General features: G+C 33.5%; 1 protein-coding gene across 3 annotated transcripts in view; it reads left to right on the top strand.

The window, feature by feature from the left end:
• KIF20B (kinesin family member 20B) overlaps positions 1–16,192 on the top strand; it is a 75,711-nt gene that overhangs the window by 45,309 nt on the left and 14,210 nt on the right. For all 3 annotated transcript variants that reach the window (XM_041746244.1, XM_041746243.1, XM_041746245.1), the window contains exons 22-25: positions 945–1,005; positions 10,263–10,388; positions 11,078–11,205; positions 12,608–12,763. In XM_041746244.1, the coding sequence (XP_041602178.1) occupies positions 945–1,005; positions 10,263–10,388; positions 11,078–11,205; positions 12,608–12,763 (471 nt within the window). The remainder of the gene's footprint in view (positions 1–944; positions 1,006–10,262; positions 10,389–11,077; positions 11,206–12,607; positions 12,764–16,192) is intronic.

Raw genomic sequence — 16,192 nt, 5'->3', positions numbered from 1 at the left:
AATGTACCGTGGTAATAGTTAACATTAGGGGAAGCTAAGTAGAGCTTATTCAGGAAATGTCTGCTGTCTTTGCAATTCTAATGTAAATTTCAAATTATTTCAAAATAAAAAGTAAAAAAGTGAAGTTAACGTCTTATAAATTATTTTTCAAAAGGACACCTAAAAACAAAATCTCTTTGTAAGTGGTTATATTTTGCTTGACATTAATTAAATGGATTGGGCTACAATTAATGGATTTATTGTATTTGCATGTTGGATTTTAAATGAAGCAAACTAATGAGTATTCAGGTGCAAACACATTTTAATTTTTAACTGAATCTAAATAAGGCAGTCTGTACTTAATACGTTTCAGAGATTTCCAGGTTCTGTAATGATTCATTCCAATTCAATCAGCACATATAGAGATAGTGCTGATATTGAGATAGGCAGTAAAGGTTGGATTACCTGATAGGTTAAAACTGGAATTGGAGGATTTCCAGTGCCCGTAATATACTCTTGCCTCTTGTGGCTCCTGTTATTTTTTCAAATTTCCCAGCTACTTTCTACATAGAGGAGATGGAGGACCCTATTTTTCCTGTCCTTTAAGTTTATTGATAGAGAGCTTTGTTTTATGGCTTTCCTGTTTCCCCTATGTTAAATTCATAATGAGCCTCCATTTCCTCATTTTTGCTTTTTTGTGTTGTGTAAGAGAACATGGTAGCTTAAAATATTGGGTAAATAAAATGGGCAGTAACTTTGAGGTAGATTAAAAGTATCAAGTTTTGTTTTTCACCCTGTCCTTTTGTCTAAGGCAAAGGAAACTTGGAAGCATGAGACGAGTAGTCAGCTTTGTAGGAGACAAGAGTTCAGACCCAACATTGGATCCAGTTTTCAAGTCCCACTATTAAATATTGCTGTGCATTTTAGTTACATTTGCATTTAACTCATGTTCTTCCATTTTGCAGGAGCAGTTAAGTAATCAGAATGTGGAAGAAGCTATACAGCAGTATGAGAGAGTGTGTAAAGGTCAGGAACAAACCTCTATTTCCAGTACTAAAATAACTGCAAAATAGGTAGTTGCAGTAATAACTGAGTTAACATTTTCCTTTGAAAATTGTAAGGTCAACATAAGATGTAACTTTATCGAAAGAGAAAAGCAAAAAAAAAAAAAAAAAATTGATTCTAATGAGTGACTCGTCAACATAAGGTTTATTCTTAGAAAAATAAAACATTCAGTTAAAGGAATACTGATTTTAAGTAATGCCCAATATTTTGTGAAAAATAAAAATGGTTATATTGGTCACAATGAATGGACTAGATTTCTAGACAAAATTGTGTAAGAATGTATATGTCCGGTAAAACATCTTTAAAATTAAAGTATTTTAAAAAAGTGTTTAAGAACCATTAAATACTTTAGATTCAAATCTTATGTGTTGAATTATACCTTTCTTACTCAAATTTTGATTTTTAAATTCAAAATATAAAATTACCTTTGTAGATGATACATACATCTTTCTTTTCATAGTACATTTGTCTCCTCTTCCTCGCTCACCCCTTAATCTCTTGGTTGTGTGAGTAAGTAGAGCTGGAATTTGAATCTAGGTCTATTTCACTCTTAAGTTTCAGATTCTCGTCACTAATTTGTACTGTTTGTACTTGGTCAACTAAAAAGAAAGAGGTAGGACAACCAGGTTATTGCTTGTTTAGATGACTTGGACATTTGTGGGATTTACTTGGATCAATAACTTGAGTGTGTATGTGTGTGTGTGTGTCTCTGCACACTGTCCTATTTTCTCTTGCTTTTCTTTTAGGCTTTTGTCCCTTAACATTTTCTATTTCCATAATCTTTTTAGGGGTTTTCTTTACTTTTGGTTCCTTTGTCATTGTTGGCAAATGTGAACAGATCTTAGTGGTTCTGAAAATGCATGCCCTTGGACCAAGATAAAGTTTCTATCGTATTTTAATTTTTCCTCTCTGGGCCAGATATCGAGAACTTTGACTACTTTAATTTGGCTTCTATCTTCTCCATGCTCTTGAAACTTGCTCTCAAGTCACTTGTAACCTGCATATTTTCAAATCTATTAACTTTTTGCAATCCCTCTTTTCCTTTGTTATATTATTTTAACATAGTTGTCCACCCTCTTCCTTTTTCTCATTTTCATTTTTTACGCAGCGTTTATTGCGTGTGAATATATTTTTTTCCTAAATAGAATGGTAATGTATAGCTTCCCCCTCTTTGAAACTTGTCTCAACTCTTGTGATCTGTTCTGTACCAGTTATTGCCTATCTCTTTCAGCTACTTTGGCAACTTTCCTGATTAAGACATTATTTTCTTTTTTTTTTTTCTTTATTTTTCTTGCTGGAAAGTCCATTTGCTTCTGTGATTTCAGTTATGCATGAGACACAACAAACAAATGCATTTTCAGTTCTGCCTCTATATTTCTGTTTAAACACTGAATACCATTTACTTAGATGTCTTAGTTTAAAATCTTTTTTAATGGAGATATAATACATAATTATCTTTTAAAAGTGTACAGTTTAGTGCATTTTAGTATATTCACAAGGTTGTACAATCACTATCACTGTCTAATTCCAGAACATTTTCATCACCCCAGAAAGAAACCTTGTACCCATTTAGCTATCACTCCTCAGTCCCTGTCAACTACTGATCTGCTTTCTGTCTCTGGATTTGCCTTTTGCAGGCATTTCGTCTAAGTTGGTACATATAATATATGGCTTTTTGTGCCTAACTTCTTTCATTTAGCATTATGTTTTCAAGTTTCATCCATACTGTAGCATGTATTAATACTTAATTCCTTTTCATGGCTGAAGAATACTTCATTATAATGAATGTAGCACATTTTATTTATGTTATCAGTTGATGAACATTTGGATTACTTGTCCTTGTTGACTTTTATGACTATTTGTGTACAAATTTGGGGGTGAACATATGTTTTCAGTTCTCTTGGGGATCCAGGAGTGGAACTACTAGGTTCTATGATAGCTCTGTGTTTAACTTTTTTTTTTTTTTTTTAAATATTTTACTTATTTATTCATGAGGGACACAGAGAGAGAGAGAGGCAGAGACATAGGCAGAGGGAGAAGCAGGCTCCATGCGGGAGACTGACGTGGGACTTGATCAGGCTCCATGCAGGGAGCCCGATGTGGGACTCGATCCTGGGACTCCAGGATCACTCCCTGGGCTGAAGGCAGGCACTAAACCGCTGAGCCACCCAGGCGTCCCTGTGTTTAACTTTTTGAAGAACATTTTCCCCCAGTGGCTATACTGAAGGCTCTGGTGTCTCTGCACATTGCCAACCCTTGTTATTTTTCATTTAAGAAAATTATAGCTATCTTATATTAGCTTCCTAGGGTTGCTGTAGCAAAGTACCATGAACTCGGTGCTTAAAACAATGGAAGTTCTCGCACAGTCCTAAAAGCTAGAAATCCAAAATAAAGGTATTGACAGGGCAGGCTATGCTTTCTTTGAAGATTCTGGGGAAGAATCTTTCCTTGTCTCTTCAAATTTCTAGTGGTTGATGGCAGTCCTTTGTATTCCTTGGCTTATGGCAGCGTGACTCCAGTCTGTCTTTGTTTTAACATGGCCATCTTTCTTTTGGATGTGTGTATATTGCTGTCTTCCCCTTGTGTCTCTGTCCAAATTTCCCTCTTCTTGCAAGGAGACCAGTCGTATTAGATTTAGGGCCCACTGTAAGTGACCTTATTCTTAATTTGATTGTATCTGCAAGTACCCTATTTCCAAATAAGATCATATTCATAGTGGATGGGCATGAATTTTGGGAGGCTACTTTTTAGCCTAACATACTTCTGGGTATAAAGCAATATGTCATTGTGGCTTTGATTTGCATTTCTCTAATGACTAATGATATTGAGCATATTGTGCTATAGTCCATTTATGTATCTTCTTTGAGAAATTGAAGTCCTTTGCCCATGTTTCAGCTGGGTTATTTCTCTTGTTATTACGGAGTTGTAAGAGTTTTTTATATATTCTGGATATGTGACTTAGCAGACAGATTTGCAAATGTTTTATCCCATTTTGTGGGTGGTTTTTCACTTCCTTGATTTGTCCTTTGATGCATAAAAGTTTTTAATTTTCACGAAGTCCAATTTATCTGTTTCAGTTGATTGTATTTTAGGTGTCATGTCTAAAAACCATTGCTGAAGCCAAAGTCATTTAGGTTTTCTTCTAAGAGTTTTATAATTTTAGCTCTTATATTTAGATCTTTGATTCCTTTTGAATTAATCTACTTGCATATAATTTTGTATATTTTGTGAGGTAGGTGTCTAAATTATTTTGCATATGGAGAAGCAGTTGTCTAGTACCATTTTTTGAAAAAATTGTGCTTTCTCCTATTACGTTGATTGTTTTTGCACTTTTGTTGAAAATCAGTTGACCATAAATGTAAAGGTTTATTTCTGAACTTTCAATGCCAGTAACACACTATATTGATACTGTAATTTTATAGTAAGTTCTGAAATTGGAAAGTTTGGTTTTTCCCACTTTTGTTTTTTTGCAAGACTGTTTTGGCTACTTTGGGTTCATTGCATTTCCACAGAAATTTTAGGATCAGCTTATCATTCTCTGCAAAAAAGCCAGCTGGAATTTTAATGGAGATTGTCTTAAATCTGAGAATCTGTTTGGGGAAATTGCTAGCCAAACAATATTAACCACGGAATATCTTCATTTAGCTAAACCTTCTATAATTCCTTTCACTGTATAAATTTTGTACCTCTTTTGTTTATTTCTGAGTATTTAAGTCTTTATGACACTGTTAAAAATGGAATTGTTTCCTTAATACCATTTTTTTGGATTGTTAAGTTGCTATTATATAGAAATACATAGATTTAATTATATTTATCTTGTATCTTGTAAACTTGCTGAACTAATTTATGAACTCTAATAAGATTTTCTTATATATAAAGTATCCTGTTATTTGCAAATATAGTTTTACTTCTTCCTTTCTATTCTGTTTGTCTTTTTTAATTTTTTAAAGATTTTATTTATTTATTTGTTTGTTTGTTTGTTTATTTATTTATTTATGACACACAGAGAGAGAGGCAGAGACATAGGCAGAGGGAGAAGTAGGCTCCCCACAAGGAGCCTGATGTGGGACTCAATCCTGGATCCTGGGATCAGGACCTGAGCCTAAGACAGATGCTCAACTGTTGAGCCATCCAGGCGTCCCTCTGTTTGCGTTTTATTTCTTGTTCTTATCTAAATGCTCTGGCTAAAACCTCCAGAATACTGTTAAGTAGAAGTGGTGAGACTGGACATTTTTAATGTCTTATTTCTGATCTTAGGGGGAAAGTTTTCATTCTTTCACCATTATGTGTATTAAGTGTGGGGTTTTTATAGATGCTTCTTATCAGGTTGAGGAAAGTCCTTCCTTTCTGTTCCTAGTCTGTTGAATGTTTTTATCATTAAAATGTGTTGAATTTTGTCCAGTGTGTTATACTCTATCCATTGAGACAGTCATGTGGTTTTGTTCTTTATTAATAAGGTGCATACGATCAATTTTCGTATGTTGAACTAAACTTGCATGTCAAGGACAAATCCCACTTAGTCATCGTGTATGATGCTTTTTATAAGTTGCTGGGTTTAGTTTGTTAGTATTCTTTTGAGGTTTTTTGACTATTTTCATACAGGTAATTGGTCTACAATTTTTTTATGCTGAGTGGTTTTGAAGTCTTGTTAAATTTTGCACCTGAGTGTCTCTTTCTGCTAAAATTGCCTTATTTTTTTTTTTAAATTGCCTTATTTTTCTGGATCTTTCTACTACTGATGTCTGTTATTTCCATTGTTTAGACCAGGGTTTAGCAAATGACAGCCTTCTGACCAAATCCAGTTTACTGCCTAATTTTGCGAGTAAAGTTTTATTGGAACATAGCAACACATTCTCTTTTGTATTGTCTGGCTGCTTTCACATTACAGTGGCAGAGGTAAATAGTTCTGATAGGTCTTAAAATAATAATTATCTGACTTTGCAGAAAATATTTGCCTACCCTTGGTTTTAGACTGTAAATAATACTATTTCCCCTTACCCTCAGTTCTATTATGCAAATTCTGTTACCTTTTCCTAGTGACTCACCTTACTTGTCCTATCTGATTGCCAGGCTAGATGTTAAATTCACTCTCTTGTATAGCAACATGAGTAGATTAAAATTTTTTTAAAAGATTTTATTTATTTATTCATGAGAGACACACAGAGAGAGGCAGAGACACAGAGGGAGAAGCAGGTTCCTCACAGGGAGCCTGATGTGGGCCTTGATTCCGGGACTGGGATCATGCCCTGAGCCGAAGACAGATGCTCAACTGCTGAGCCACCCAGACATCCCTAGATTAAATTTTTAAAAAACTCTTCTTTCATTGTGTCATTTTCCTATTAAAAGTTTTTAATTCTTTTATACTGCCTACATAATAAACTTCCATCATCTACCTTATGGTTTTCTAGCCTAATATAACTTTTCTGCTCTATCCAGACTAATTTGTTCCCTGTTGTGATCTGCTTTATTTTGCCTCTATTTCTGTGATAAAGAAGACAAATAAGACCCCAGAGGAAATCCCTAACTGAAACAAGTTTCAGGGTGTCTGGGTGGCTCTGTCAGTTAAGTGAATGCCTTTGGCTTAGGTCATAATCCCAGGATCCTGGATTTGAGCTCCATGTCAGGCTCTCTGCTCAGCAGGGAGTCTGCTTCTCCTTTTCCCGCTGCTCCTCCTTCTCTGCTTATGCTCTCCTTCTCTCTCTCAAGTAAATGAAGTTTTTAAAAAAAGATCAAAGAAGTTTCTACATATTTGGGAAATTTTGAGAAATTTTTCCATATATTCACACACAGAACTACTTTATCTTTTTCCCCTTTTAACCCTTCTTTTAAAAGCCTGAATAATATTTCATTTAATGATATCAATACATCATAATTTATTTAATATCTTTTTTATAAATGGGAAAAGAAAATATTATTCCCTTAAAAGAAATCCTTAAGAAAATGTAACAAAATTGATTCGGATAGAGGAAATAAAACTGAGTCTAATATACATTGTTGCCAGAAATGGAGTCCTTCCTTTGACTAAAGACATGGTGTTGATCACAAGTGAAACATAATTTCAAAGTCCAGTAGAGACAAAATTATATGCTAATTTAAGGTACTACGTTAGTTGCTTTTAAAGTTGGAATGATGATTCCAACTTTCCTATTTTTCTCAAATTTTAATTAAGAAAGAAGTATTTGTGAACAAATAAAGTCAATATAAAGATCATCTGAATACTTTTTAATAGATTCAGTATTTTCAAGTATTTTCCCATATTTTCATCTCTGTCTCTTTCTAATATGTTTGTATAAAACTGAGCGGCTTAAAAGATACTTGCAGACAGTGATACTTTATACTTTATCATGAAGTTTGTAAACTAAGTACTTACCTTGCATAATAAAATACAATATCATTATATCTAAGAAAATCAGCACATTTTATCATCTACTCTCCAGTTAATAGGACCTCTTTTGATGAAAAAAAAATATTTCTGGTTATTTTAGATATGGTTTTTTTGTTATTCTAGACATTAGCATGAACTACTGTGAATAATTTTGTGTAAGAGTCTTTGTGCACACTTGTAAATATATTTGTGGGGGGGGAAATCTAGCAGTGTATTAATACACCCGAATGGTGTATTAAAATTTTGATAAGTATTGCTAAATTACTCCCTAAAGTTTTTTTTTTTTTTTAAGATTTTATTTATTTATTCATAAGAGACACACACACACACAGAGAGAGAGGCAGAGACACAGAGGAGAAGCAGGCTCCATGCAGGAAGCCCGATGTGGGACTCCAGGATCACGCCCTGAGCCAAAGGCAGGCACCAAAACGCTGAGCCACCTAGGGATCCCCCCAAAGTTGTTATATTAGTTTATGTTCACATTAAAATAGTGTGTAAAATGCCCATTCGCCCCTATTTTTTGCCAGTATTAGGTGTTGCCAAACTTTAAATTTATTGCCAATGCGATATGTGAAAATGGTATCATGTGGTTTCAGGCTTCTGTAGTTGTTTTATATACATCCAGTACAGTAATAATTCTGAAATAAATCTCAACTTAAGTATTTCTTATCTGGGGTTTTACATGACCTATTTATTTCTGTCCTTAGCTTATGTGTTGTCTCTTTTTTCCACTTCTTTCCTGTTCTCAAAAAAATTTTTTTTTTAAGATTTTATTTGTTTATTCATGAGAGACACAGAAAAAGAGAGGCAGAGACACAGGCAGAGGGAGAAGCAGGCTCCCCACAAGGAGCCTGATGTGGGACTCAATCCTGGGACTCCAGGATTACGTGCTGAGACTAAGGCAGATGCTTAATCGCTGAGCCACCCAGGCATCCCCTGTTCTCAAATGCTATGTTGAAGCCTTTCCTCCTTGATCTCTTCCTGGGACTCTATAGCTCTCAGTGATCTTCTACCCTGAATGTTATGCACTTGATTGCTGGTTCATATGACAGTCCTTTATTTAGCTGTAGTAGCTCATAGCTATTTTTATTTTATTTTACTATCTTTAGATAGTAGTGAAGAGGTATCTGTCTCATTGTCTTTATGTTGTTGCCTTATTTTTTTTTAAGATTTTATTTTTATTACTTTATTTTTTAAAATATTTATTTATTTTTGGAGAAAAAGAAATCACATGCAAGTATGAAGAGGGGCAAGTTGGTGGGGTGAGCAGAGGGAATGGGACAAGCAGACCCCGTGCTAAGCACAGACCCCAAGGCAGGGCTTGTTTCCACAGCCGTCATGAGCTGAAATCAAGAGTTGGATGCTTAACTCACTGAGCCACCGAAGTGCCTCCAAAGATATTATTTTTAAGTAATCTCTGTACCTAATGTGAGCTCTAATCCACAAACCTAAGGTCAAGAGTCACACCCTGCACTGACTGAGCCAGCCAGGCATCCCATTTTATTTTGTTTCATTTGTTGCATATTTCTGATTCATTCCTGAAATGAAATGTAAATTTTGGAGGCAGGGACTGATAAATAATTTTTTTTCTCTCTCTCTGTTTTTTTTTTTTTTTTTTTTTTTTAAAAACTACACCTACTTTTCAAGTAATAGGTGGATAGTTATAGTCAGTGAAATTATCATTAGTGTTCTGAGACTTTCCTAATTGATAACAAGATATTAATTAAACCTTTTTCTTTCTAGCCTTCTAGAGTAGAGCAAAATACAAGGTAGAAAAGGATTCTTTGAAAAAATTTTTATTAATTGTATAATTTGAATATATTTGGAAATCATGCTTTTTGAAAGAAGGAGTTTAGATAATAATACCAGGACTCCTTTAATCATAGGAAGAATTCTGTTTTATTAGCATTCCTGGTAGCTTATGTAAATGGACAAAATACTGAAATTACTTGTACGATTTTTTATTTATTAAATTTGTCTTTATTATTTTTTTTAAGTTTGCTATTTATATGCACCTTGAGGAGCCATTTTTTGAGATTTTTGTAATTTTTAATGTTTAGTGACCTGAGGTTGAACTATATGCATTTATAGGTTTATTACCTCTGACATCGTTTTGGTGAGGTGTTTGAAATGTGCCCTGCTTCAAATGTAGCCATCACCGAGGCAACAAAGTAATCTTTCCCTTTTTTTACTTCTTTCCAGCAGGTAGCATTAAAATGGAATTGTTTATAAGTCATTATTGTAATGTCATCATTTTTTAAGGTCCAGAGACAATTTTGGTAAGGCTAGTAGCACAGTCATTCCTGAAGAGCTGGTTTTAAAAATACTAGAAGTAAATTTTTGGCTTTGGAAATTTTTATAGAAAAAAATCAGTGATTAAAAAAAAAAAGTCAAATTGAGATTGACCCTTTTTGCTTTTAGGAAGTGAAAGTTTTGCTTTTGGCTTGAAAATACTAACACTGAAAATACATGTTTGCCAAATAACATTTTTTATAAATCCCAAGATTTATGTTAGTATTAATAGTTTAAGATTATAAAAAATTGTTAATTTTATCTGAAGAGATTTTCTTTTCCATCCATCCATCCATTTCTGCAGTCATCCAGATATCTATCTGAACGTCAGATACTTATTTGGTGCCTGTTATCTGCTAGGACCATTCTAGACATAGAGGTACAGCAGTGAACAAGACAAAGCTTCTGTCTACAGGGTTCTCACATTCTAATTCTATGTGGGTTAATAAAAGTGTATTTTCATTTTAGAAGAACTCAAGAAAAATTGGATATCTAGATGTAGATGTTAGTAGTTTCTAAAATGTTCTCTCTGCATTTTTAGATCTGAATGTTAAAGAGAAAATAATTGAAGACATGCGAATGACGCTGGAAGAACAGGAAGAAACCCAGGCAGAACAAGATCGCGTGCTCGAGGCTAAACTAGAGGAAGCTGAAGGACTGGCCACAGGTAGAACAGATGCTTAAATGTCAAGATCTACTTTTCATTTTCTGTATTGTCCTAGATTTCTTTCCTTTTTTCAAGTAGTTGAATATACTATTTTGTAGTGAAAAAGTATTGATGTGTTTTTGGAATGTCTTATCACTTGCCGTTTCCAAAGTGATTAAAATTGTTTTATCCAATAAAATTGTATGTAGTAAAGAAGGAATAAGGACACTTTGATAATAACTGGATAATTTACAATGTTTCCCAGACATTAAAAACAAACTTTTCAACTGACTTTTAGTTCTGCCCAGCTTCTTAGAATCATCTTATATCTTGGTAAATACTCTGATTTCATCCTTCAGAATACCATCAGATTAAAATTTTTTTTTTTAATTTTTGAGAACTACATGAGGTTTCCTATATAATTAAGATTGAGATGTGTTTATACTGTACACTCTGCACACTATTCAGTGGGTTCTTGTGACGTCCTTGTACTTGCTCTTCTCTAAGAATTTGGTAAGAACTCTTAAAAGTTCATTCCTTTGAATTGTCTCAGTTCTATTTGTGTTTATGTTTTTCTTCTGGGCTCTGCTGATTATCTGTATCTCATGCCACATGTATCTCTATATGGTAGAACTTTTGCATGTGCTTTAAAAAATAATTTTATGAAAAAAAAAAATAAAATAAAAAATAATTTTATGTTTTCAAATTAGAATTGGAAAAATGGAAGGAAAAATGTAAAGATCTGGAAGCCAAAAGTAATCAAAGGTCAAATAAAGAACTTGAAGATAATACAGATGTACTTAGTGAAAAGCTCAGTAAGCTTCAGGATGAGTTACAGGTATGATTTTATGTGTATATGTATCCATGTATTTCTCATGAGAGGAGAATTCAGCAAATATTTTATAATTAATTTAGATGTGGGTGAAATACGACCTGGGAAATGTTAACATTATAGGTATAATTTTTCAGCATACATTGAAATGACATGGGGTGGAAATTCCCAAGATACAAACCACCAGTAGTGCCAATGAAAATACAGGGCTTGGGTCTTCTCTTTTATATTCTATGTATTTATTTCGTAAATCACTACTTCTTATGTGTTTGTACCTATTTTTCTACTCCTTAAACTTCTTAGTCCTTAAATACTGCTGTGGAAAGAGGACAGTTAGGAAGATTATTTTGTATATAATCATTTTAATTTTTAGTTATGAAGTTGGAAAAGAATATATTTGTGTATCTGGACACTGGAATGTATTTGAAACTGTATTATATAAAGGATATTCTGTTTTGCATTTGTATTTTTTCCATGTTCAATTCTGAATACTATTATATAGAATGGAACATATGGAGGAAATATTTTTGTAATGGGGTTTACTAAATACCACTTAAAATTTTGTACATTTTATTAGAGGAAACAAGTTTTGAGATTAAAGAAAGCATAATAATGATTTTAAAAAGTTGGCTGCATCTAAGTTATTTTCTTAAATTCATGCTATATATAATCAGATACTGAACAAATAAAAAATAATTTCTTTTGTTAACTATTAATTTGTATTCTAGAATTTACCGTTTCTATTGGGAAAGTCCCAAAGCAGCTATAACAAAATAAATACTCCATTATTTATGAAAAAAATTAACTATATTGGGAATGTTCATGTTAAAGAATATTGGCTTATTTTATGTTCTTCTCAAATAATGTAATCACATAGATTATACACTTTGTAACTCTGGAGTGGAAATTACTGATTAGCTATATTCTCGGTCTAGCCATTGCCAGTGTCCCCCAGATTCATGAATGTCTTGTTGAACAAGTTTGTTTTTATTTGGCATTCTGTATACCCAGAAACATTTTATTTTTGAAACCATACAGTTAGAAATGACTATCACATATCCTTTTTTTACCTGGCATTTAGAAGAACCTGAGTATCTGAAGCTCTTTCAGAAATAGAAATTGTTTATTTCTTCTTAAGGTCACGGATGAAGGAGAGTCCTTAAATGGACTTCATGGCAAAATAAGATTTATAAAGGGAAGTCCGTTTAGAAAAGGAAACCAGCAGTGTTCATTATATAATCTGAAATAAACTCTGATCTTAACCTTGTTTAAGGAAAAACATTTAATTTTCAAAAAAGGTAAAAAAGTCATGGGTTATATGAATATGCTGTAAAAATAAATTTGTCAGCTATCGTTTAACTGTTACTGAAGCATGTGATAGTTATGAGTATTATTTTTATATACATAGGAATCTGAACATAAATATAAAGCTGAGAGAAAGAAATGGCTAGAAGAAAAAATGATGCTTATCATTCAAGCAAAAGAAGCTGAGAATCTCCGAAACAAAGAGATGAAAAAATATGCTGAAGACAGAGAGCGTCGTTTAAAACAACAAAATGAAATGGTTGGTAACAATTATACTTTATCTTTGATGTATTTCACCACCTTCTTTGGTTTGTTAAGTTTGTCCCTGGGATTCTTACCAGTCTTTACATGGTTGCCTGATTTTCATGCTTTTTTTTTTTTTTTTTCCTTTTTTTTTTTTCATGCTTTTTTTAAGAGGCAATCTGTCTATTTGTAAGATGACTTTTCTGTCCCAATTTTGAAGTTCACTTACGTTCTATTTTAACTTTCTTCAGTCCATTTAGCAAGCTGGGAGAATGCCTAATTACATCTCAGTATCTAGATAGAGAATTTAAACATCTCTTCCTTTTGATTGCTACAGGGTTATTCCTACTATATTATAAAATTTTGCATTTTGAGCTATAGATTCTGCTAACATGGTGTATGTATTTTACCTCATAAGCTGATTTTATCAGGACTTTTAAAAGTCACCTGGGGTGCCTGGGTGGCTCAGTTGAGCATCTCACTCTTGGTTTCAGCTTAGGTCATGATCCTTGAGGTTGTGAGATCATGCCCCACATTGGGCTCCACACTCAGCAACGAGTCTGCTTGAGATTCTCTCTCTCCCTCCCCTCTGCCCCTCCCCCTGCCTGTGTTGCCTCTCTCCCTTTCTAAAATAAATAAAATCTTCAAACAAAAAAAAGTCAATTAAGTAGTTTCCAAAAGATGACAAGTAGAAATAACCTTCAGTTTAACATTCACTAGCTGTAGCTTTTTTTTTTTTTTTTTTTTAGCTGTAGCTTTTATAGCAATTCTATCTTAGCTTGTTTTTCCCCTCCTATTTTAATTGATTGCTTAGTTTGACACCTCTTGTTGCCAACTTAGAAAAAAATGAAGTTAAAAGGTATTGGTCTTTAAGTGAAAAACTGATTTTCTCTTTATAATAGTAGTAACTTGGCAGTATCATGTTGTTATTGCTGGTATTTTATTTTATTGACAGAATTTTACAGATAATAGCTAAGCTTCCCTGAAAAACCAAGTTGTTAATTTTCAATAAGTTAAGGGTGATTTTCCCACTGATTTTTAAAAAGAATTTTACCTCTTTATTTTGAAATAATTTTATTTACCGAAAAGTTGCAAAACTAATACTACATAACAATAGTACAAGGATCAAAACCAACAAATAAACATTATTGTATTGTATTTCTGTTAGCTAAATTCTAAAAAGGTCTAGACCCTATTAATTTTCCCACTAATGTCTTTTTTTGGGTCCAGGGTCTCATCTAGAAAACTACATTACACTGGTTATCATTTCCTTAGAGTCTTGACTCTATTTGTCATATGCTAATCATGTAAGATTAATAACTAGTCATTACTGCTCTGCAGTGGCAATATATTTCATGTGCCAACTCTATGTGATCGAAGGTACCTTCAGAAAGTGGTGGGTTGAGTGGGATTCTGATGCTGCATTTGTCTTAACAGGAAAGATTGCTACTAGTTCTCTGCTCCTGTCCCACAGCCCATCCTACCTTCCTAGGCAATAGTAAGAGGCAAGAAGTGGGATCAAAACTGTTGGCTTTCAGTTATTTTTTTTCCCGGTGATCCCTCTGGTAGCAATGCTAGCAAGTAAACTTAATCTAATTGTTTTGTTTTTCTTTTAAAGGTACAGAGAGCATGTCAGAGAGGCAGGGAGGGAGACAGGGACAAAGGGAGACAGAATCCTAAGCAGGCGCCACACCCAGTGAGGAGCCCCACGCGGGGCTCCATCTCATGACCTGCGCCAAAATCTATAGTTGGAAGCTTAACTGACTGAGCCACCCACGTGTCCCCAAGCTTAAGTTTTTAATCCTAGTGAAAGCTAGCTTCCTTCTTTCTCTCCCATATATTTCTTTGCAGTCATACCTAGGATGTGTGCGTTTGCCATAATAAGCTATAAATTGTTAATTTTTAAAATTGCGACATGTAATACAGTAAATAAACAAAACAAACAATAAATTGTTCGATGAACTGTGGTAAAGTCAGCATCCAGTAAAGTACCACCCATTTCAAGAGATAGAACATTACGAGCCTCCCAGGGGGCTCCTCTTGTTTCTTTCCCAGTGGTAATAATTATTCTTTTAATGTTGTGCTTTAGTTTTAGCCAGTTTTGAATTTCAAGTAAATGAAATTGTAAAGGGTGCATTTGTTTGTACCTGGTTTCTTTCAGCATTATGTTAAAATTATTTATGTTACATGTAGCTGCAATTAGTCCATTTTCATTGCTGACTATTGCAGTGTATGAATATATTGTGGCCTGTTCATTTTAATGCTGAAGATTCGTGAATTATTTTGTTTTGAGCTATTATGAATAAATTATCTTATAAACATTTTTACTCATTTCTCTTAGTCACATGTACATGCATTTCTGTTGTGTATTTGACCAGGAATAGAATGTGGGATGATAGGGTATTCGTGTGTGGAATTCTGATAGAATGTCACATTAGTTTTCAGAGTAGTTGTACCCATTTATACTATAGTATTGAAGTTGCTGTACATTCTCACAAACATAGGGTGTTGTCATTTTTTTGTGGTTTCAATGTGCTTGTCCCTGAGTACTAATGAGGTTGAAGATTCTAGGGCCCCTTGCCTTTTTCCTGTTGGCCTGTACAAATGCATACTGTACAATTGCATTTTCTAGTTGATATGTAGGAGTTTCTTATACTTTCTGGGGAGGAGCCCTGTGTCATGTGTTTTAAGTACCTTTTTTCGGTCTCTAGTTTACTTTTTATTCTCTTAATGTCTTTTTATGAATTTAAGTTCTTAAATTTATCTTAGTTCATTTTTCTAAAAGTCTTTTCCTTTATTAAACCCCAAAGACATGAAGATGTTCTCTTACACTGTTTTCTGTTTAGGTTTTACCTTTCATATTTTGATTTTAGTATTGAGTTTTGTATTGGAGTGAATTAGGCATAGTCTTACTATTTTTATTAAAGTTATTATTTTATTAAAATAGTCTTACTATTTTTCTCTTAATGTGGAATACCAATTTTCCTGATAGTATTTAATGGAAAAAAAAAACACCTTTCTTTCCCACTGTTCTACTACTTTTGTTCAAGGATTAATTTTTTTATGTGATACGAGATTAGGGTTGGAGTTCATTTTTTTTTTTCTTTTTCCCATTTGGCTATTGTTCCAGCATCTTTTATTGAAAGACTGCCCTTTTCCCCATTGAATTGCTTTGGTGTTACTGTAGAATGTCAGTTGATCACACACTTGTGGACACTTTTCTGTTCTGATCTCTGTTCATACCAGTATCATACTGTCTTTATTATAGTAGGATTGGCACAAGAGTGTGTTTGTTCCTACTTTGTTCTTTGTTTTCAAAATGATTTTGACTATCTAAATCATTTGCATTTTCATGTAAGTTTTACAGTGAACCTTACCCATTTCCACACACACCCACACCCATTCTTGCTTGCCTGGATTTTGATTGAAATTGTTTTGACTCTAT

The sequence above is a fragment of the Vulpes lagopus genome, chromosome 2 (assembly GCF_018345385.1).
Source record: "Vulpes lagopus strain Blue_001 chromosome 2, ASM1834538v1, whole genome shotgun sequence".
NCBI classification, from domain to species: domain Eukaryota; kingdom Metazoa; phylum Chordata; class Mammalia; order Carnivora; family Canidae; genus Vulpes; species Vulpes lagopus.
Note: the sequence above shows the minus strand (reverse complement) of the source record. Positions and strands in the feature narration are given on the sequence as shown.